The 23851-nt window shown below is 42.6% G+C and overlaps 2 protein-coding genes across 2 annotated transcripts; both read right to left on the reverse strand.

Moving 5' to 3' along the window:
- Window positions 1-4521: 4521 nt before the first annotated feature.
- Window positions 4522-18975, reverse strand: LOC109865799 (jupiter microtubule associated homolog 1-like). The gene is made up of 5 exons (XM_020454245.2): window positions 18750-18975; window positions 15612-15754; window positions 6459-6559; window positions 6256-6283; window positions 4522-5946 (listed from the first exon to the last, which is right to left on the reverse strand). Exons 1-5 carry the CDS (start codon window positions 18803-18805, stop codon window positions 5783-5785), a joined length of 492 nt encoding a protein of 163 aa, XP_020309834.1. The 5' UTR covers window positions 18806-18975; the 3' UTR covers window positions 4522-5782.
- Window positions 18976-21187: 2212 nt separating this feature from the next.
- Window positions 21188-23664, reverse strand: LOC109865802 (small ubiquitin-related modifier 2-like). Its single transcript, XM_020454248.2, has 4 exons — window positions 23534-23664; window positions 22796-22927; window positions 22366-22437; window positions 21188-21886 (listed from the first exon to the last, which is right to left on the reverse strand). Exons 1-4 carry the CDS (start codon window positions 23552-23554, stop codon window positions 21821-21823), a joined length of 291 nt encoding a protein of 96 aa, XP_020309837.1. The 5' UTR covers window positions 23555-23664; the 3' UTR covers window positions 21188-21820.
- Between the last annotated feature and the right edge of the window lie 187 nt (window positions 23665-23851).

The raw sequence follows: 23851 nt of genomic DNA on the forward strand, positions 1-23851 counted from the left end.
TGGATCAGGTACATAAAGTGCTTCTGTCAAATAACTCTTACAAATGTAAAAAAAAAAGAGCAGGTATCAAAACAATGGAAAACAATGGACTCGGGGAGGGAGTAAAGGAAGAGGAGGGTGGGATGAAATTCCTGGACTCAAATGAACGGTTTGTGAATAGGATGGCAGAGTTCGGAGAAAGAGAGCGATAGGGAAGGAGGAGACCTCAACCCAGGATGAGGCTGTACATGCCCTCTGGGGAGTTCCTGTGGCCTGATAGCATCCCTGCGGCAGGCTGGGAGAACCCTCCTGACAGCTGGAGCGTCTCGTCCCTCTGATCTGGAGCAGGATTGGCCTCTGCACCTACATCCTTATCTAAACATGGGAAAGGAGACAGGATATCATACCAGAGACTCTTAAGCATTTAAGCATGTGGTAATAGCATAGACGGAAACAAACCTATATGCACTAAATATTCAACATTTCAACATAGCTGCGGGAAGTAAGGGTGGTGCTGCAGCACTCCATGATAAATAAATACATATTTTTTGTAGAAAATGACTGCACTAGGCCTTCATTACTCCTGTATGACAGGAGAAAAATACTAATCAGCAAGAGCACAAGAAAAACATATTAAACTGTCCTCACCAGCATTCCACATGTCAAGAGATTTTTGAATTTAGAATTTAATTGAACCTTTATTTAACTAGCCAATCTCAGTTAAAGAACAAATTCTTATTTACAATGACGGGCCTACCCCGGCCAAAGCCGGACGACGCCGGGCCAATTGTGCGCAGCCCTATGGGACTCCCAATCACTGCCTGATGTGATACAGAGATGAATGGAAAAATGGTAAGTGATTAGAAAACATAACAGAAAGGAGTAGGGAAACTACATGAACACAAAGTGAAAGAGAAAATCCTCAACAAGGAACGCCCATTGTTTAACTTTGAGGAAATGGCAACATGGGAAATTCTAGATTGATATCGCACCCACACACGAACACAGTGTTAAGACGTTATCTCACCCTGGCATTGGAGTTTCGTGGCTGTTGGAGGACTGGGCAGCTCCTCAGTGTGGCAAAGGCCTCTCCACCAGTTTGATTCTCATTTATTGCCAGCGAATTGTCTGGCTAATCAGCCAAGTGATAGAGAGCTACACTCTAATCTACAGACTTCTATTGTCAAAAGTGATAACGTTTTAGATGCTTGATAGCGTTATAAGCGGCCGAACACCTCATCTAATGAAGTAGAATGAAACTAAAACTGCTTAGCTTGGCCATTTCATGGATTGACCCTCACAAGGGGTTGCGAGTTATGATGTAGAAATTAAAGTTTGCAGGAAGTGTGAGAGTTCAATTGGAAAAACTCCAATTCAACATCCTGCCTGCGGGGCAAGCCAAAAACCACTCAGTCTCCCCACCTGACCTTTCAGACAGCATGCGGAACTCCCCTACTCAACAGCTGCTAATCAGATAAGTCAGTTGGATTTATTGCATCATACATCCTCGTACAATTTACAAAGCATGAGATCAATAATACTATCAATGTAAACAAAGGAGACAAGCAGCGTCAATAGGTTTCTGACAAAGAGTCCTCGAGTGAAGGGCTGTCCATGGATGTCTATTAGAGCAGTCAGTGTAATGTAATGAACTGACTTAATGACCCCACCACAACGAGATCCTCTTGAAAGCTCTGTTTTTGAGGACTCAAAGCACCGACTAGGTTAGTCCAGGGGGCTTTGACTGCTTTCATTCCACATTTGGCAAACAGAGACAACGTTAAGGCACAAGCAAAACCCTTGACACCGTGACATATAGGCCAGAGACAATAAGTGGCAGAATAAACTCAAACACACCTTTGTTTCGTCACAAAACCGAGAGAGCAAGACCTGTCCGGTAAAGTCCAGTTAGGAGGGCCGAGTGTCTGCGGGTTTTCGCTCCTTCCTTGTACTTGATTGATGAATTAAGGTCACTAATTAGTAAAGAACTCCATTCACCTTGTTGTCTAGATCTTAACTGAAAGGAAAAACCCAAAACCTGCAGACACTAGGCCCTCCATGGAATGAGTTTGACAAAACTGATTTACAGCATCAGACTACTAAACAACCATTGGTTTAGAACCACAGAGAGTTGCTGCAAGTTTAAATGAAAACAAGGACTGGCTCCGCTATTCCAGTACCATTTCAACTTCAACTTTTCCATATAATGTGTGTGTGTGTGTGAGTGAGTGAGTGAGAATGCGTGCAAGTAGGAAAAACATGCCTACTCACCCGATTTGTAGAGCAGGGGTGTCAAACGGATTCCATGGAGGGCCTAGTGTCCGCCGGTCATGTTTTTGTACTTTTAATTAACACTTAGACAACCAGGTGAGGGGAGTTCTTTCCTATTTAGCTAGGACAACGAGATGCAAAAATGTGTTTGTTTTCTGCAAATGACGTTCTGCTTTTTGTGTGTTGGGAGTGGTGTGAAGCCAAATCCAAACTGGCTTCCCTTGACACTTTTTTAGGTGCGCCAGGACAATTCACTCAGTTTAGCGCAACACTGATTGGCTACTATTATTATAATTATTTGTTTAATCAAGGGAGGCCATATGCTCATTGGCTTCCCTTGCATTCAATGCAACAATGTCAATCTTTTTGACCAGACAGCATCAGATAGATGGCCTACACATACTAAGGAAGAGGGGCAATGTTTTACTCGCAAATCATGTCCAATCAATTGAATTTACCACAGGTTTCTACAATCAAGTTGTAGAAACATCAAGGATGCTCAATGGAAACAGGATGCACCGGGGGGGGGGGGGCCTTGGCATCCATGAATACAGGCTACTGCAAGGCCTGACAGTGACACAGGGGAAGAATGGCGGCCTGACAAAGGAGGATTCACTGGGGACAATGCAGAGATCCTCATCAATATTCCAGCATGGCTCAGACTCAGTCCTGCTGGAATTCAGTGTCAGAAGGAACTGTGTCAATAACAGAAGTGCACACAGCCACTGCATTGTTGGTTAAGGGTTTGAAAGTAGGCATTTCACGGTAAAGTCTACACCGGTTGTATTAGGCGCATGTGAAAAATGAACTTTTGACACAACTGTCAGGTAAAGACTTACTCAAAAGGACTGACAGTTACTCCTTATCAGACCATAGAATATTGTTCCTCATGGTCTGAGTCTTTAGGTGCCCTTTGGCAAACTCCAAGCAGGCAGTCACGTGCCTTTTACTGAGGAGTGGCATCCGTCTGACCACTCTGCCATATAAAGGCCTGATTGGTGGAGTGCTACAGAGACGGTTGGCTTTCTGGAAGGTTCTCATCTCTCCAGAGGCACTCTAGAGCTGTCAGTGACCATCGGATTCTTGGTCACCTCCCTGACCAAGGACCTTCTCCCCAGTTTGGCCAGCTCTACGAAGAGTCTTGGTTGTTACAAACTTCTTCCATTTAAGAATGGAGGCCACTGTGTTCTTGGGGACATTCCATGTTGCAGAAATGTGGTACCCTTCCCCAGATCTGTGCCAAGACACAATCCTGTCGGCGCTCTATGGACAATTCCGTCGACCTCATGGCTTGGTTCTTGCCCAGGCATACACTGTCAACTTTGGGACTTTATGTAGACAGGTATGTGCCTTTTCAAATCAATCCAATCAATTGAATTTACCACAGGTTTCTACAATCAAGTTGTAGAAACATCGGGCCTCCCGGGTGGCGCAGTGGTTAAGTGCGCTGTACTGCAGCGCCAGCTGTGCCATCAGAGACTCCGGGATTCGCGCCCAGGCTCTGTCGTAACCGGCAGCGACCGGGAGGTCCATGGGGCGACGCACAATTGGCCTAGCGTCGTCTGGGTTAGGGAGGGCTTGGTCGGTAGGGATGTCCTTGTCTCATCGTGCACCAGCGACACCTGTGGCGGGCCGGTCGCAGTGCGCGCTAACCAAGGTTGCCAGGTGCACGGTGTTTCCTCCGACACATTGGTGCGGCAGGCTTTCGGGTTGGATGCGCGCTGTGTTAAGAATCTAGGTTGGGTTGTGTATCGGAGGACGCATGACTTTCAACCTTAGTCTCTCCCGAGCCCGTACGGGAGTTGTAGCGATGAGACAAGATAGTAGCTACTACAACAACAATTGGACACCATGAAATTGGGGCGAAAAAGGGGTCAAATAAATAAAATAAGTTGTAGAAACATCAAGGATGCTCAATGGAAACAGGATGCACCAGAACTAAATTTCAAGTCTCCTAGTAACGTGTCTGAATACTTACGTAAATAAGGTATTTCAAGATTAATACATTTAAAGAAATGTATTAAACCCGTTTTTACTTTGTCATTGTGTATAGTGCTGAGGATTTGTATTTATCCATTTTAGAAAAAGGCTAACAATCTTGGAAAATATCAAAGGGTCTGAATACTTTCCAACGGCACTGTACAACAAACGCAGGGGTCCATGGAATAGGGTCTGAAATACCATGGCTGTCAGCCAATCAGCATTCAGGGCTCAAACCACTCAGTACATAAATGTATTTAGGTCATTGAAAAACTACAGCCAACTGCACCATTGCCATCAGTCAAAAATGACTTTTAATTTGTGCCAATATTCATTGCGACTTTTACAGTGATAAACAAACCTGCATGAACAAGTAACGGTCATGTAGCCCAGCTGACCATTCAACATCTTCAGAAAAGCACTTCAACATGAATTCACTAAAGCCATGTGTGCAATTTCATTCAAATTACGTTTGAGCAAAATTGAACCGTGTGTGGGTAAATACAGACATTGAACCACAGGTTTTCCTGTGCAAGGCAGACAGTAAAATAGGCATCAGACCTGTAAGAGACAGTGACAGAAGTTTGAACAAGAACTCTGGACAATTTGCTTAACGTACCAAATTGTGTCCAACATCGAGAATTAAAAAAATAATAAATATGCAAAACGAGAACTAGGCAGAGCTGTCATAAGGTCACTTGTCATTCTATCAGATGGAGTACCACACACAAACAGGCATACTTTAACCTGTTGAAAGTTTCCCCCCTTTAAAAAAAGATCATAAAAACCACTCAAACCTGGCACTGAAGTTAAAACTGACATGTAAGGACCACAAACACAATACAAAAATTCTCTTATTTTTCCATTTCATGACATAAGCCCATTTTCTGGACATATTCACTGAATTTAGTCTTCAGAAATAACACCAGGGTTTGATTTGACAGCTTGGATCCCGTGTGGATTTTAGTTTCCATAGAAATGTTTAGGTCCCGAACTTCATGCAACACTAGATCATGTACCCCTCCAATTGATTAATAATGACTCAATTTAGTCCAGCATAACCTTAAAATAAAAAACATTCACAGTATAACTTACCTCCCCCTCCCTTTTTTAATTTATTATTATTTATTTTTTTAACAAAGGCTTCACCAAAATGTTTTGGATGAGTCGGACTTGGAACAAACCAGGCGTGCATGCAGTTTGCCATTCAATAAACACGGTGCAAAAGCAACAACTTCATATGTATCCATTTGTGTTTTTCGAAACCTTATTGATTGCGCATCAGAACTTTTGCCAATGACACCAGATGGAGTGAGGGACAACTTAAACCTCATGCCCTTTACCCAGCAGGCCTGTGACTACAGCACTACAGATGCCAGGGGCTTGGATCAGGTACATAAAGTGCTTCTGTCAACAAAAAACATACCAAAAAGAAAACGTATCAAAACAATAGACTCGGGGAGGGAGAAGAGGACGGGACGCAATTCCTGGACTCAGATGAACAGGTGGAGATTCTTCTTTTAAAAAAAGAGAAAAGAGAAAGAGAAGGACCTCAACCCAGGATGAGGCTGGACTTGCCCCCTGGGGGGTTCCTGCGGCCTGACGTCATCCCTGCGGCGGGCTGGGAAGCCCCTGCGGCGGGCTGGGAAGCCCCTCCGGATGGCTGGGGAGCCTCATCCCTCTGCTCTGGGGTGGGAACGACCTCAACAGCGTTATCTAAACATGGGAAAGCAGCCAGGTGAACATGCTTGAGACTCAAGCATTTAAAACGTAATACTGCTGCTTGAAGCTTTTAAACATCTGGTAATAGCAAAGTCAAGTCAATTATACACAAACACTATAAATGGTAAACATTAAACACTACAAATCATGCCCCCCCCAATCTCTTAGCTATAATGTAACTAGCATTCTTGTGAGTAAAACTCACCTAGGAAGTGTACAATACATATTCATGTTGTCTTAAATCTGGACAACTTGTTTATTAACAGTGGAAGTTAGCAAGCAATACATTAAAATGGTCCTCACCAGCATTTCCCATGTCATTGTCTCCATTCTAAGAGGAGATGAAGGGGAAAAAGGGTACATTATTAGAACAGAAATGAGTAGGCCAACTACATGAAAGCAAAGTGAAAGTCCTCAACAAAGAATGCCTATTGTTTAACTTTGAGGAAACGTCAACATGGGAAATTCTAGATTGTGTGTGTGTGATCAGCGTTGAGCCATCTCACCCCGGCATTGGAGTCTTCGTGGTTGTTGGAGGACGACTGGGCAGCACATCTCCTCAGTGGGGCCGAGGGTTCTCCACACAGCACTCCAGTGGGCTTCCCACCTGTAGATACACAGAAATGACACTTGACATGGTTTGACTCATTCCCTGGCTAAATCACCAAGCAAGCGAGGGCTTACATTGAAATTTACAGACATCTCATGCCAGTGATAACATTTTAAATGCTTGATAAGAGTTCTAAGTAGCCAAACACCTCATCAAATCCAAAGAATGAAACAAACGGCCATTTCATGAATTGAGCCTACTGCTCATGGTATATATAAACCAGTCAGTATCTGGTGTGACCACCATTTGCCTCAAGGCAGCGCGACGTCCCATAGCATTAATCAGGCTGTTGATTGTGGCTTGTCAATTGTTGTCCCGACCAAAGACGGTGACCGCTTTTCTTATATCTGTGAAGCGAACATGAATCACATTATCATAAATGAACATGATCTGCCCTCTTGTGGAGGAAGTTGCAACTTGCATCCCACATACAGAGCAACTCCAGGGTCGATGAAGTTCAATTTAAGACTTAATACCATTTGTGAAGTCTGCGCACACCTGCTGATATCCCCTTCCAGAAATGAGCCTGTTGGAAAAAAGTAGTATATTGAGGGCTGGCTCTTAAAGTGGAACTGACAGTGTCAACCGATTTGCAAATGTGAAACAGACAATCATAATACCAGTAATATAAAAATTCCCAGTTTATGCTGCAAAACTAAACTTGGATTTAAAAATAGATTATTTTACCCCCCCCAATAAATAAATAATAATAATCCATAATGCAAAGTAAGGCATCGTTGACAGAATAGATGGATTCAGTTGAATGCATGGGTAATAATTCACCAATACATTTCTTGGTAGTCCAACAAACATTACCATCAGGTTGTAAATAGCAGCTGGCCTGATACCTTGCTTGTTTCAGTGACTCAATATTTTGGACAAAAAGTATCCAATACTGGGAATGTTAATACAAGGCAAACTAGCAAGGGCAATGATCAAGTCAGTCATAACCATCAAATGTATTTATAAAGCCCTTTTTACATCAGTCGATGACAAAGTGCTATACAGAAACCCAGCCGAAAACCCCAAACAGCAAGCAATGCAGACGTAGAAGCACAGTGGCTAAGAACAACTCAAGGCAGGAACCGAGGATGAAACCAGGCTGAGGGGTGGCCAGTCCTCTTCTGGCTGCACAGGGTGGAGATTATAACTCTTCAAATGTTCATAGATGCCTAGCAGGGTCAAATAATAAGTCACAGTGGTTGTAGAGGATGCAACAGGTGGCTAACATGCTGACCAGACAGCACACGTTTAGTCCGTGAGTGTTGCAAAATAAAAATGTAAATGTTATTCAAAAATTTCAAACAAAACGGCTCACGTGAATTCAGACTTTATAGCCAGGCGCTACAATAGAACTTGGTTCCATTTTAGCCATTTGACACACTGCATGTCCCACCTCTTCAAGCTACTCATTGGTCATTACGAGCCTTTACCCACGTGGGTTATTGAAAGATGGGAGGTCCACACTCCAGTCGGTGACGGTAATGCGCCTTAAAGTTAAACCACCATCAGAATTCTATAAAGAGCCACAAAATATATATAAAAGCATTTCAGGTAAAAACCCATGTTTATCTCCCAGGACCAATTAGCTAGCAAGTCCAGGGATGCAAACTGGTGAGGGCCCAAAAATAATGCTTTTTTTTTGCACTGATTTTTAAATTTTTATCCCTGCTAGGGGGAAATAGAGGTGTTAACGAATTTAAAAAAGAATATGATCTACATGATCAGTCTAAAATGAAAGTTGTTAATGTTAACCTAACTCACAGCTAAAAAAACATAAAGAAAGCAATCCAAATGTTATTTGTTGGCTAGACTTTACTGCAAATGACACTCAAGTTGGGAGAAAACCACACTCTTGGGAGAAGAAAAACCCATCTTAAGTTGAAATAGAGCAAAAATAGAATGCCTGTTTCATTCTATTATAGTGGGAACTATAGTAGACATTGATCAAGTACACAAGGCTACATGTGTGCAAAAGTAACATTCACTAAGTGTATTATTTTTTTAAGTGTAATAATCACTCACAAGTGTTACTGTCAAGTTCAACAAAAGCATTATTTTAGGGCTACACATTACATTGTACACCTTCTGCCTTAGGCCATCTGTTCTATACTGTACCAGCAGAGCAGGATATCGATTATGCCAACAAAGGGTCTCTTTCAGGCAGAGTACACCTGGCATACCCCTTTTTATTTCCTGTATTGAATGATGGAAGGAACACCATACTTTCCTACCTCTATACAGTGGTGACATCCATCTTAAGCCAGGCACAGCTCCACTTGTTTAACAAGCAATGCCTCATTTTCACCAAATTCTCTCAATCTGAAAATTAACCACATACTGTAGAGGGAAAACAATGAACAATTCAGATTGCCAGGGTTCGGTAAGCAACTAACACGTTATAACTTGAGGAATGGCAAGGAGTCGTATACCAGTTAATACTATAGTGAATGGTTAGGTTACTAACGTTCATCTGATGTTGTAGCCGTCTGACCTTACTAGCCAGATCATTTCACACCATAACTGATCAAATTGAGTTTAAGTTGGCAAATGTTGCCCAACATTTCTCTGGCTGGCTAACAGAGAATTAAATCCAGCTGGCAAGATACTTATTGCTAACAATACTTGTACCATACTTTCACCCCCACCTCAAGCTTTCCAAATGCCAGTGGTTTTAAGTACGCGTCATCACCTTCTCAAATCAAATTTTATTTGTCACATACACATGGTTAGCAGATGTTAATGCGAGTGTAGCGAAATGCTTGTGCTTCTAGTTCCGACAATGCAGTAATAACGAACAAGTAATCTAACTAACAATTCCAAAAAAACTACTGTCTTATACACAGTGTAAGGGGATAAGGAATATGTACATAAGGATATATGAATGAGTGATGGTACAGAGCAGCATAGGCAAGATACAGTAGATGATATCGAGTACAGTATAACATATGAGATGAGTATGTAAACAAAGTGGCATAGTTAAAGTGGCTAGTGATACATGTATTACATAAGGATGCAGTCGATGATATAGAGTACAGTATATACGTATGCATATGAGAAGAATAATGTAGGGTAAGTAACATTATATAAGGTAGCATTGTTTAAAGTGGCTAGTGATATTTTTACATCATTTCCCATCAATTCCCATTATTAAAGTGGCTGGAGTTGAGTCAGTGTCATTGACAGTGTGTTGGCAGCAGCCACTCAATGTTAGTGGTGGCTGTTTAACAGTCTGATGGCCTTGAGATAGAAGCTGTTTTTCAGTCTCTCGGTCCCAGCTTTGATGCACCTGTACTGACCTCGCCTTCTGGATGACAGCGGGGTGAACAGGCAGTGGCTCGGGTGGTTGATGTCCTTGATCTTTATGGCCTTCCTGTAGCATCGGGTGGTGTAGGTGTCCTGGAGGGCAGGTAGTTTGCCCCCAGTGATGCGTTGTGTAGACCTCACTACCCTCTGGAGAGCCTTACGGTTGAGGGCGGAGCAGTTGCCGTACCAGGCGGTGATACAGCCCGACAGGATGCTCTCGATTGTGCATCTGTAGAAGTTTGTGAGTGCTTTTGGTGACAAGCCGAATTTCTTCAGCCTCCTGAGGTTGAAGAGGCGCTGCTGCGCCTTCTTCACGATGCTGTCTGTGTGAGTGGACCAATTCAGTTTGTCTGTGATGTGTATGCCGAGGAACTTAAAACTTGCTACCCTCTCCACTACTGTTCCATCGATGTGGATAGGGGGGTGTTCCCTCTGCTGTTTCCTGAAGTCCACAATCATCTCCTTAGTTTTGTTGAGTGTGAGGTTATTTTCCTGACACCACACTCCGAGGGCCCTCACCTCCTCCCTGTAGGCCGTCTCGTCGTTGTTGGTAATCAAGCCTACCACTGTTGTGTCGTCCGCAAACTTGATGATTGAGTTGGAGGTGTGCGTGGCCACGCAGTCGTGGGTGAACAGGGAGTACAGGAGAGGGCTCAGAATGCACCCTTGTGGGGCCCCAGTGTTGAGGATCAGAGGGGTGGAGATGTTGTTGCCTACCCTCACCACCTGGGGGCGGCCCGTCAGGAAGTCCAGTACCCAGTTGCACAGGGCGGGGTCGAGACCCAGGGTCTCGAGCTTGATGACGAGCTTGGAGGGTACTATGGTGTTGAATGCCGAGCTGTAGTCGATGAACAGCATTCTCACATAGGTATTCCTCTTGTCCAGATGGGTTAGGGCAGTGTGCAGTGTGGTTGAGATTGCATCGTCTGTGGACCTATTTGGGCGGTAAGCAAATTGGAGTGGGTCTAGGGTGTCAGGTAGGGTGGAGGTGATATGGTCCTTGACTAGTCTCTCAAAGCACTTCATGATGACGGATGTGAGTGCTACGGGGCGGTAGTCGTTTAGCTCAGTTACCTTAGCTTTCTTGGGAACAGGAACAATGGTGGCCCTCTTGAAGCATGTGGGAACAGCAGACTGGAATAGGGATTGATTGAATATGTCCGTAAACACACCGGCCAGCTGGTCTGCGCATGCTCTGAGGGCGCGGCTGGGGATGCCGTCTGGGCCTGCAGCCTTGCGAGGGTTAACACGTTTAAATGTCTTACTCACCTCGGCTGCAGTGAAGGAGAGACCGCATGTTTTCGTTGCGGGCCGTGTCAGGCACAGTATTGTCCTCAAAGCGGGCAAAAAAGTTATTTAGTCTGCCTGGGAGCAAGACATCCTGGTCCGTGACTGGGCTGGATTTCTTCCTGTAGTCCGTGATTGACTGTACACCCTGCCACATGCCTCTTGTGTCTGAGCCGTTGAATTGAGATTCTACTTTGTCTCTGTACTGGCGCTTAGCTTGTTTGATAGCCTTGCGGGAATAGCTGCACTGTTTGTATTCGGTCATGTTACCAGACACCTTGCCCTGATTAAAAGCAGTGGTTCGCGCTTTCAGTTTCACACGAATGCTGCCATCAATCCACGGTTTCTGGTTAGGGAATGTTTTAATCGTTGCTATGGGAACGACATCTTCAACGCACGTTCTAATGAACTCGCACACCGAATCAGCGTATTCGTCAATGTTGTTATCTGACGCAATACGAAACATGTCCTAGTCCACGTGATGGAAGCAGTCTTGGAGTGTGGAGTCAGCTTGGTCGGACCAGCGTTGGACAGACCTCAGCGTGGGAGCCTCTTGTTTTAGTTTCTGTCTGTAGGCAGGGATCAACAAAATGGAGTCGTGGTCAGCTTTTCCGAAAGGGGGGCGGGGCAGGGCCTTATATGCGTCGCGGAAGTTAGAGTAACAATGATCCAAGGTCTTTCCACCCCTGGTTGTGCAATCGATATGCTGATAAAATTTAGGGAGTCTTGTTTTCAGATTAGCCTTGTTAAAATCCCCAGCTACAATGAATGCAGCCTCCGGATAAATTGTTTCCAGTTTGCAGAGAGTTAAATAAAGTTTGTTCAGAGCCATCGATGTGTCTGCTTGGGGGGGGATATATACGGCTGTGATTATAATCGAAGAGAATTCTCTTGGCAGATAATGCGGTCTACATTTGATTGTGAGGAATTCTAAATCAGGTGAACAGAAGGATTTGAGTTCCTGTAGGTTTCTTTCATCACACCATGTCACGTTGGCCATAAGGCATACGCCCCCACCCCTCTTCTTACCAGAAAGATGTTTGTTTCTGTCGGCGCGATGCGTGGAGAAACCAGTTGGCTGCACCACTTCGGATAGCGTCTCTCCGGTGAGGAGAGACGTCTCTCCGGTTTCCGTGAAGCAAAGAACGTTACAGTCTCTGATGTCCCTCTGGAATGCTACCCTTGCTCGGATTTCATCAACCTTGTTGTCAAGAGACTGGACATTGGCGAGAAGAATGCTAGGGAGTGGTGCACGGTGTGCCCGTCTCCGGAGTCTGACCAGAAGACCGCCTCGTTTCCCTCTCTTTCGGAGTCGTTTTTTTTGGGTCGCTGCATAGGATCCGCTCCGTTGTATTGTTTTGTAAGGCAGAACACAGGATCCGCGTCGCGAGAAACATATTCTTGGTCGTACTGATGGTGAGTTGACGCTGATCTTATATTCAGTAGTTCTTCTCGACTGTATGTAATGAAACCTAAGATGACCTGGGGTACTAATGTAAGAAATAACACGTAAAAAAACTGCATAGTTTCCTAGGAACGGGAAGCGAGGCGGCCATCTCAGTCGGCGCCGGATGTATGTTTCTCACCTACCTCTTCGTTGTTCAGGGGACGTGCTGCTGTAAATTATCTGGTCAACTGCCTTTCCAGAACGCGTGCTGATGATGTAACTAGCAAATTGGTTGTTCCTCTCTTCAATCGCGTGCTGCATTCCGTTATGTGAACGATTGGATTAATACTGGCTGTATCCAAAGCTCAGCCAATCGTGCATCACTTGTTCACAGCCAGTAGTCATCCAAAGCCCCCCGCCTAAACTTCTCATATCTACACAAATCACCCATTTTGGATTCAAACTGCAAAAGGTGACTAGTTTGCATCCCTGAGCAACAGCTAGCCATCTTAATGCTACAGCAGACAATGACATTCCAGACAATTCTGTGCTGCCAAATTTGTTGCAACAGTTTGGGGAAAGCCCTTCACTGTTTCAGCATGACAATGCCCCCTTGCACAAAGCAAGGTCCATACAGAACGAGATCGGCGTGGAAGAACTTGACTGGCTTGAACAGAGCCCTAACCTCAACCCTATCGAACACTTTTGGAATAAATTGGAACGCAGACTGTGAGACAGTCCTAATCGGCCAACTTCAGTGATCGACCTCTAATGCTTGTGGCTGAATGGAAGCAAGTCCCCGAAGCAATGTTCCAAACATCTAGTGGAAAACCTTCCCAGCAAAAAAAAAAAAGAGGGGGGGGGGGGGGGGGGGGGGGACTTGATCATTAGGCTAATTGATCATTAGAGAACCCTTTTGCAATTATGTTAGCAGAGATGAACTGTTGTTCTGATTAAAGAAGCAATACAACTGGCCTTCTTTAGACTAGAGTATCTGGAGCATCAGCATTTGTGGGTTCGATTACAGGCTCAAAAAAATGGCCAGAAACAAAGCACTTCTGAAACTTGTCAGTCTATTCTTGTTCGGAGAAATGAAGGCTATTCCATGCAAGAAATTGTCAAGAACCTGAAGATCTCGTACAACGCTGTGTACTACTCCCTTCACCAAACAGCCCAAACCAGAATAGTGGGAGGACCCAGTGCACAACTGAGCAAGAGGACAAGTACATTAGTGTCTAGTTTGAGAAACAGACTCACAGAAGTCCTCAACTGGCAGCTTCATTAAATAGTACCCGCATAACACCCGTCTCAACGTCAACAGTGAAGAGGTGACTCCAGGATGCTGGCCTTCTAGGCAGAGTTGCAAAGAAAAAGCCAAAGAGCAAAAGAACAGACACTGGACAGAGGAACTCTGCTAATTTCTCACATGGAATAGTTGCTGATAATGGGCCTCTGTACACCTATGTAGATATTCCATCAAAAAAATACAAATAAAGCCATTTCCAGCTACAATAGTTTTACATCTACACTATTTCTGATCAATTGTATGTTATTTTAATGGACAAAAAAAATAACATTTCTAAGTGACCCCAAACTGTTGAATGGTAGTGTATGCGTTATGGCTTTTCAACCTCTGCCATATTGTGATTGAGCCATCTAATAGAACTCTATTAGAATAGTGTTTTCTTTAATGGAAGCTTCTCACAATGTCAAACAAGTAAAGTGCGGTGTACTGCAGGGCAGCTCTTTAGGCCCGCTTTTCTATTTTTTCCAATGACCCGTTACTGGGTATAAAACAACGGATGCGTGTCCATGTATGCTGATGATTCAACCATATACGTGTCAGAAACCACAGCGAATGAAATACTGAAACCCTTAAGAGATGTAACAGTTTTGGAATGGGTGGCCAGTAATAAACTGGTCCAGAACATAACTAAGAGCACTGTATTTGGTACAAATCATTCCCTAAGTTCTAGACCTCAGCTGAATCTGGTAATGAATGGTGTGGCTGTTGAACAAGTTGAGACTAAATTACTTGGTGTTACCTTTCATTGTAAACTGTCATGGTCAAAACATAGATTCAAATGGTTGTAAAGATGGGGAGAGGTCAGTCCATAATAATGGAGATGCTCTGCTTTTTTGAAAGCGCACTCCAAAAAGCAAGTCCTGCAGGCTCGTTTTGTCTTATCTTGATTATTGTCCAGTCGAGTGATGCAAGGAAAGACCTAGTTAGGCGGAAAGACCTAGTTAGGCGGCAGGTCTTGCTCTTCATTGTAGTCAAAGGGCTAATTCTTATAAGAAACATTGTGTTGAAAATCCCAAATTGTTTGCAGTCAATTTACACATAGCTCTGACACACACTTACCCCATCAGACATGCCACCAGGGGAATTTTCACAGTCCCCAAAACCAGAACAAATGCAAGAAAGTGTACAGTATTATATATAGCTATTAGTGCATGGAACTCTGTTCCATCTCATATCACTCAAATGAACAGCAAACCTGGTTTTACAAAACAAATAAAGCAACACCAAGACACATCGCCTCGTCCCTATTTTACCTAGATCGTTTGTGTGAAGGTATTGATATGTAGGCTGTGTGCCTTTATTTTTTTTATTAATAAAGTTCGGTCCATGAGCTGTTCTTGTCTATTAATGTTCTGTATGTCATGTTTCATGTGGCCCCAACAGCTAATGTGGATCCTAATAAAAAATGTATTTTTAAATGTATAGGCAACCATTCGCTCTCCTCTGACAACGGCCCGACTCACATGACGTGCACACATATGGTTGCATAGTGCTAACATTTTGAAGTGTGCCTCTAGTATTATTTGAAGTTAAAATTAGTAATAATTGCCGCAATGGCAACAATTGAGTAGCGGCACTATAACGGAAACACTGCAGTCATCGCAGTTGCATTTTTTAAGACCTTTGAAAACTGAAGACATTAAACTGAGAAATTAATTGAAGATTTAAAGACTAAGGACACGCACAGAGAAGTATTGATAAATTACATAGGCTACATACAGCTATAGGTATTATACAAGAGGCTGTGGAGGGTGATGGGTTACCAGGTGGGTTGTTCCTCCGATGAGCGTGTGGGTCATCTGGTTCAGCAAAGATGTTGGAGGCCATCTTGTTTTTGCGATTGGGGGGCTTTTCCTCATCATTGCCAAAAGAGATGTTGGAGGCTCCTCCAGGTGGGCGCAGGACCCTAAGCGACAACGCAATTAGAAAAGTATTGAGTAAAATAAATAACTAGCCTAACTTGTATCTTTCTTACTGGTATAGCCTTAAACTAGGATTTGTACCCTCTAAGAGTTCCTGCTCAAGAACCAATAAAAAATAAATAAAAAGTGCACACACCTGTCTGAAATTTTGCACAGGACAAAGGGAATCATCACCAGGCTATTTGGGGATGTCAGTGTCTGGTGCGCAACACTACATTAAGACCAATTCCTTTCAAAGCCTTTCTGATAACTGTCATTACGGTGGCCTGGTTAGCTGACAAGTTTTCATAACAATCGGAAATCTGTATTTTTGGACACTGATTGGCCGATTTGTTTTATTTTTATACACCTTTATTTAACTAGGCAAGTCAGTTAAGAACACATTCTTATTTTCAATGACGGCTTAGGAACGGTGGGTTAACTGCCTCGTTCAGGGGCAGAACGACAGATTTTTACCTTGTCAGCTCGGGGATTCAATCTTGCAACCTTACAGTTAACTAGTCCAATGCTCAAACCACCTGATTACATTGCACTCCACGAGGAGCGTGCCTGTTACGTGAATGCAGTAAGCCAAAGTAAGTTACTAGCTAGCAATAAACTTATCTTATAATAAACAATCATAATCACTAGTTAAACTAGTAATATCATCAACCATGTGTAGTTACCTAGTGTGTCCTGTGTTGCATATAATCTATGCAGTGCGTATTTGCAAAAAAAGGACTGTCCTTGTTCCAATGTGTACCTAACCATAAACATCAATGCCTTTCTTAAAATCAATACACAGAAGTATATATTTTTTAAACCTGCATATTTAGCTAAAAGAAATCCAGGTTAGCAGGCAATATTAACCAGGTGAAATTTCACGCGTTCATTGCACGCAGAGTCAGTGTATATGCAACAGTTTGGGCCGCCTAATTTGCCAGAAGTTTACGTAATTATGACATAACATTGAAGGTTGAGCAACGTAACAGGAATATTTAGACTTATGGATGTCACCCGTTAGAAAAAAAAACGGAACGGTTCCGTATTTCACTGAAAGAATAAACCGCTTGTTTTCGAGATGATGTTTCCGGATTTGACCATATTAATGACCTAAGGCTCGTATTTCTGTGTGTTATTATGTTATAACTAAGTCTATGATTTGATAGAGCAGTCTGAGCGGTGGTAGTCACCAGCAGGCTCGTAAGCATTCATTCAAACAGCACTTTTGTGCGTTTTTCCAGCAGCTCTTTGTTGCGCTTCAAGCATTGCGCTGTTTATGACTTCAAGCCTATCAACTCCCGAGAGTGGGCTGGTGTAACCGATGTGAAATGGCTAGCTAGTTAGCAGGGTGCGCGCTAATAGTGTTTTAAACATCACTCGCTCTGAGACTTGGAGTGGTTGTTCCCCTTACTCTGCATGGGTAACGCTGCTGCGAGGGTGGCTGTTGTCGATCTGTTCCTGGTTCGAGCCCAGGTAGGAGCGAGGAAAGGGACGGAAGCTATACTGTTACACTAAAGTACCTATAAGAACATGCAATAGTCAAAGGTTAATGAAATACAAATGGTAGAGAGAGAAATAGTCCTATAATTCCTACAACCTAAAACTATTTACCCGGGAATATTGAAGACTCATGTTAAAAGGAACCACCAGCTTTCATATGTTCTGAGCAAGGAACTTAAAATGTTAGCTTTTTTACATGGCACATATTGCACTTTTACTTTCTCCTCCAACACTTTGTTTTTGCATTATTTAAACCAAATTGAACACGTTTCATTATTTATTTGAGGCTAAATTGATTTTATTGATGAATTATATTACGTTAAAATAAGTGTTCATTCAGTATTGTTGTAATTGTCATTATTACAAATAAATAAAATAAATCGGCATCAGCTTTTTTTGGTCCTCCAATAATTTAAATTCATGTTAGAGACGGGCTCCTGCTGGCTCCACTCTTCCTGCAGTGAGTGAACCCACCTTTACGCTGAGGTCTTAGAAGAGGATGAAAAACGGGTGTGACAAACCCATGGAGACCAAACTTGAGGATTTTTAAAGCATGAAATAATCTTTGAAATGGCAGCTTCTCTGCATTCAGAGATGATAGAAAGCAATACCTTCTGCTAAGATTATCAATTAAAACGATATATTTTTGATTTACATGCCTTGTGTTTGCATAAATGTAAACCAGGTGCAAGCCCACTTGATCGATTTTCACCATAAAATACATTTTAGGTTCCCCCAGCCCACACTACAACCAGTGGGTCATAAAATATCCAGATGTCATTGTATGTGGGGCTGCTGCTTCGGCCTGATATTAACCTTAATCAAGCCACAAACCAGATGTAAAATAATTTGTGTCTGAATAGCATAGTTGGTTTTGCAAGTCAGTAACTAGCCAAATATATGTTTAGTGATTAATTTGAGCAAATCTAGTTATGGACGAGGGCTGCATGGTCGTGGTTGGCAACGTGGATACTAGTAACGTCAGTCGGCTAGAAAAAGCATCTTCCACATGGGGCCCCACCCAACCATAAAATTAACTAATTGATTTGTTAGCCAACGACAAGTTTCATGTTAGCAGTCTGTCTCTAGTGTCATACACCCTGCATTGGACAAAAGAACAAGCAAATATTGATTCCTTTGAAGGCAATCAGTTAAAACCATTAGCTTGCTTTTACACACCTACGAGCACGTCGTTAGCTAGCGACATTCATTAGCTAAATGCTAGCAAGCTAACGTTAGCCTGGTCCACATACAAAAGAGGCAAATATCAACGGTGGTTGTGGCCACAGTTGCATTTATCGTAAAATACATCCTCTCACAAATCAAGTACAATGTCATTAATACGACTATGTTAAGAAAAAAGTGTATTGTTTGACAGTTAGCTATTGTTCACCAGATAGTTAAAGGTTAGCTAGCTAACTTAGCTGTCTAGATGAGGGGTGCATCACTTGACATTTGGCTGAAAATGCAAGGCTCTTGACATGTCATGATGCTTACCTGGAGCTGCTTTTTGCTCCGGCTTCCATGCCTGAATATATAGTTGTCGTCGTCATTTTGTGAGAGACTGGTAAGAATTGATAAGCTATCGCAAATAACACGACGATTTTGGCGTTTTTAGACCAATATTTCACCACCTCAGACTCGTTTTACTCCACCCGGTACAAGCAAAATGATCAATCGGCCTTTAAAACGAAAACGTGAAGAGGGCGTTTCCATGGTTGAACTACCACCCACAAAATGACGATTCGTTCTTTTGATTGGTTCCTGACTCATTAATCATGCATTTGATTGGAGAATCGGTGTACGACCTGCGCGCCCAAGGAAAAGCGCACTGTCCTCAGCAACCAAAAAATTATCCATATGTTGTCTGAATCTAGAGAGGTTATAACGCTCCTTTCTGTACAATCAAACAATTTGAGATAAATCCTTTCCTGACAAATACTTCTGTTTTTCCACCCCATACAGAACCAATCAGTTGATACAATAGAGAACAATCATGAAAAATCAGACTATATGACTATATGAATCAGACAGGTCACCTGGACTGCATTTACACAGGCAGCCCAATTCTGATCTTTAATTCCACTAATTGCACTTTTGACCAATCATATCAGATCTTATTCATCAAACATCCCCCTTTTCTTTTTATGTCTGATGGTCCAGCACCATCCTCAAGACAATTGCTTTAATTTTTGGGAAAAGGCTTCAAATCCAAGTTAACTGACATTATTAACCAAAACACAGGGCCCTAATTACCTTTTACAGTTTGTGTGAGATTGGCACACAGGCATATCAATAAAATGGCACTTTTCCTAACAAAATGTATTGAGACATCAGATGCCCATCATCAAGAGTACATGCCAGGATAAATTCAATAAGCCTAGTGTACATACATCTTTGAATGTCAGGATTGCTGTAAATGATGGCATCATCAATCTCCTCTCTACCATCTGAACATGCAGACCCCTTGACTTTTTCCACATTTTGTTACGTTACAGCCTTATTCTAAAATGTATTAAATAAAACAATTTCCTCACAATACCCCATAATGACAAACAAAATCAGGTAAAGACATTTTTGCACATTTATTAAAAAACAGAAAATCCTTATTTACATAAGTATTCAGACCCTTAAGTATGAGACCCGAAATTGAGCTCAGGTGCATCCTGTTTCCATTGATCCTCCTTGAGCTGTTTCTACAACTTGATTGGAGTCCACCTGTGGTAAATTCAATGTATTGTTTGAGTTGGGAAAGCACACACCTGTTGATATATGGTCCCACAGTTGACAGTGCATGTCAGACCAAAAGCCAAGCCATGAGGTCGAAGGAATTGTCTGTAGTGCTCCGAGACACAGATCTGGGGAAGGGTACCAAAATATTTCTGCAGCATTGGATGTCCACAAGAACACTGTGGCTTTCATCATTCTTAAATGGAAAGATTGGAACCACCAAGACTCTTCCTAGAGCTGGTTGCCCGGCCAAACTGAGAAATAGGTGAAGGGCCTTGGTCAGGGAGGTGACCAAGAACCTAATGGTCACTCTGACAGAGCTCTAGAGTACCTCTGTGGAGATGGGAGAACATTCCAGGACAACCTTCTCTGCAGCACTACACCAATCAGGCCTTTATGGTAGAGTGGCCAGACGGAAGCCACTCCTCAGTAAAAGGCACATGACAGCCCGCTTGGAGTTTGCCAAAAGGCACCTGAAGACTGACCATGAGAAAAATTATTATCTGGTCAGATGAAACAAAGATTGAACTCTTTAGCCTAAATGCATGCGTCATGCCTGGAGGAAACCTGGCACTATCCCTACAGGGAAGCATGGTGGTGGCAGCATTATGCTGTGGTGATGGTTTTTCAGAGGCAGGGACTGGGAGACTAGTCAGGATTGAGGCAAAGATGAACGGAGCAAAGTGCAGAGAGAGAACCTGCTCAGGACCGCAGACTGGGGCGAAGGTTCACCTTCCAACAGGAAAACCCTAAGTACAGAGCCAAGACAACGCAGAAGTGGCTTCAGGACAAGTCTCTGAATGTCCTTGAGTAGCTCAACCAAAGCCCGGATTGAACATCTCTGGAGACCTGAAAATAGCTGTGCAGCAACGCTCCCCTTCCAACCTGACAGAGCTTAGGAGGATCTAGCGAATGGGAGAAACTCCCCAAATAGCATCATACCCAAGAAGACTCGAGGCTGTAATTGCTGCCAAAGGTTCTTCAAAAAAGTACAGAGTAAAGGGTCTGAATACTTATGTAAATAATCCGTTTAAAAAATTAAAAAAATTAGCAAAAACGTTAAACTTTTTTCTTTGTCATTATGGGTTATTGTGTGTAGATTTGATACATTTTTAGAAATAAGGCTGTAACCTAACAATGTGGAAAAAGTTAAGGGGTCTGAACTTTCCCGAAGGCACTGTATACATCTATGACCGAGACAAATATAAAAAAAGATTACATTTATTTCAACAATAACAGATGAGTCAATTTAAATGCTTATTGGAGAACATCAATACAAGTTGCATCACAAACAACTTCTACAACATAAGTATATATAAAAAAAGAAGAATCCATCTCTGAAAACAACAGAAAACTCTGACCAGCAATCGTCAAAACAGATGATATAGATGTAAAGAACTTACACACACCTTCCAAAAGACATTGTCCAGAATTGTAGGATTTGATTGCTGGATTAGTTCAGCACACGAAACAGGATCTGACAATAGGTATCCTCACTCAGTTGTTTATGTACAGAATAAATGCAAGGATGATATAATATACAACAGTATGTTATGTGCATTTTGTGAATATCAGAGTGAATGGTATTGACACTTGTAGAACTAGGTATGCTGAATCCCAAATTGACAAAACTCCTACTCCCGTAGAACTGAAAGGATTGGAAGTATCCAACATGGCGATAAACACAGAAAGTCAGATATTACCATATTGGTCCAATCTTTTCAGATCTGAATGAAGTGCCAGGGATAGGAGTTAGAGGTCGATTTGAAATTCAAAAGCGGAGTTTCAGAAAATACATTATTAGGGGAGGTAGGGGTGTTGGTGGGGAACATTGGACCCTAGTGAAGAAAACCTCCCGTTTGCTGCTGGAACACATCGATTGTGTCTTCATCTTCCATTTCCAACTGAAAAAACAAAAGTCATAGTCAAGATCAGTTATAGCATCATAGCAATTTATAAGCATTTTTCTACCAAAGTAAACCAGCTTCAATGGGCAGGATAAAACATGTTTAAATATTTTTGGGTGGTATTTTGAAGTTTTATTGACAGGTTCAGATCAGAATGTTAAAGATTGACTGTATGTTTTGTTTATTCCATGTGTAACTCTGTGTTGTTGTATGTGTCGAATTGCTATGCTTTATCTTGGCCAGGTCGCAGTTGCAAATGAGAACTTGTTCTCAACAAGCCTACCTGGTTAAATAAATATAAAGATGAGAGGATTACAGGAGAGAAAGTAAGTGGAGGAACAGGGATTGAACCTCTGCCTCCAGGGAACTGTTGTCCTTGAGGCAGCCCCCGGCAAAGGATAAAAACGTTTGCCAATGAACAGTCAACTCAACCATATGATATGAGGAACAATAACAAACCTTATCCACCAACTTACTTGTGCTGGTGTGTCTGTCTCGTTGATTGGTTGCCCATCGAACCGGAACCGGATTTGCCTAATCGTCAGGCCCTGTGGAAAGGCATCACAAGACACTTAAATATTAACTTAAAATACTATAAAATACACAATATTTCAATCAAGGGAACTTGTGCATTGTAATAAAGCCCTCAGTCTGGGCGCATGTCATGTTGCTTGCTTAGTGAGTACAACTTCCCCCGATTAGGCTCATACCTTGCATGAACTCGGGACCTCTGCCTTGTAGCACACGTGACCGCCCACCTGAAGTGTCTTACCAGTCACCACCACGCGAAAAGCTAGCTATTCGCTAGCGCAAGTGGGGACACTTCAGGCTGAGGAGTAAGTTTCACACATCCCCATGTGCTACACATGCATGTTTGTCAGTCGATGGATGTTGATATTGCCTTACCTGTCTTTCGCAATATGCCTTCATGAGTTTGCTGAGGGGTGTGTGCCTTTTGATCTTGAACTGCACCACTGAGCCGTCTTGTCCTGCCACCTTCAAGTTGATGTGGTCATTGTTCTCCGTCTTTACTCCTTCCTAAAAACAAATAAAACAGATTCCATTAGAGAAGGGAGTGGATATTTGGAACATTCTCTAGTAACTAAACTATCATTCACATCAAAACTAACTTTCAAATCACGGATGATATTGGATAGAGACATTATTGTGAAGTGCAATGGTCTGCAAGGAATACTCCAATTCCTAACAATGCAATGTTTACAACAAGCTAATTGATCATGTTAGCATGCTAACTACTGTATGTAGCTAGCTAGCTGCCATACTGTTATTCGGGCACGGGCCCTCGATGTTAGCTAGCTAGTCATCTAGGTTGCATCATGACAAGAAAACACATTAACAATATGAATATTACATTTAAATTAGAAAATTAAACTGCTTATGTTTACTGACACAGTGACTAAATCCCATAAGGCACATTACTACTGACATTATTCGCTAGCTATCTACACGCTAGCAGTTAGCCTAGCTGTCCAGACCGATTCTGAAATATTTCCTAGTAAATCAACCGGTTTAGTAAATTAGCTGCTCTAAACCTCAAACCTTTTCAGAATATCATACAGACCAACATAACGAGAATACAACTTCACTGTAAATATTGCGAATAAAATACGTATCATTGCTCACCTTGGGTTTTTCGTCTGCCATGGCTGCTACACTTCAGCGACTGTGCGCCTTCTCCACGACGCTTCGGCAGGAGCGCCACTTCCATCCGCGCCAGTTTGGAGAGCAGTCTGTGCTGCGCTTTTTCCATGACGATACATTTCTGAGCACTCAGTGTGTGTGCAGTGTTACATTTCTGAGCACCTACAGTGTGTGCGCCCAGTGTTGCTTGTTGGTGTGAAACTAAACTTAAAAATACAAAGTAAAATTACATTTTCCAAGAGGGTTGATTATTTAAAGGTGTTTCATCGCAGGTAATCAGACTGTATGGGCGCAAGTAGG

Source organism: Oncorhynchus kisutch, linkage group LG20 (genome assembly GCF_002021735.2).
Source record: "Oncorhynchus kisutch isolate 150728-3 linkage group LG20, Okis_V2, whole genome shotgun sequence".
NCBI lineage: Eukaryota > Metazoa > Chordata > Actinopteri > Salmoniformes > Salmonidae > Oncorhynchus > Oncorhynchus kisutch.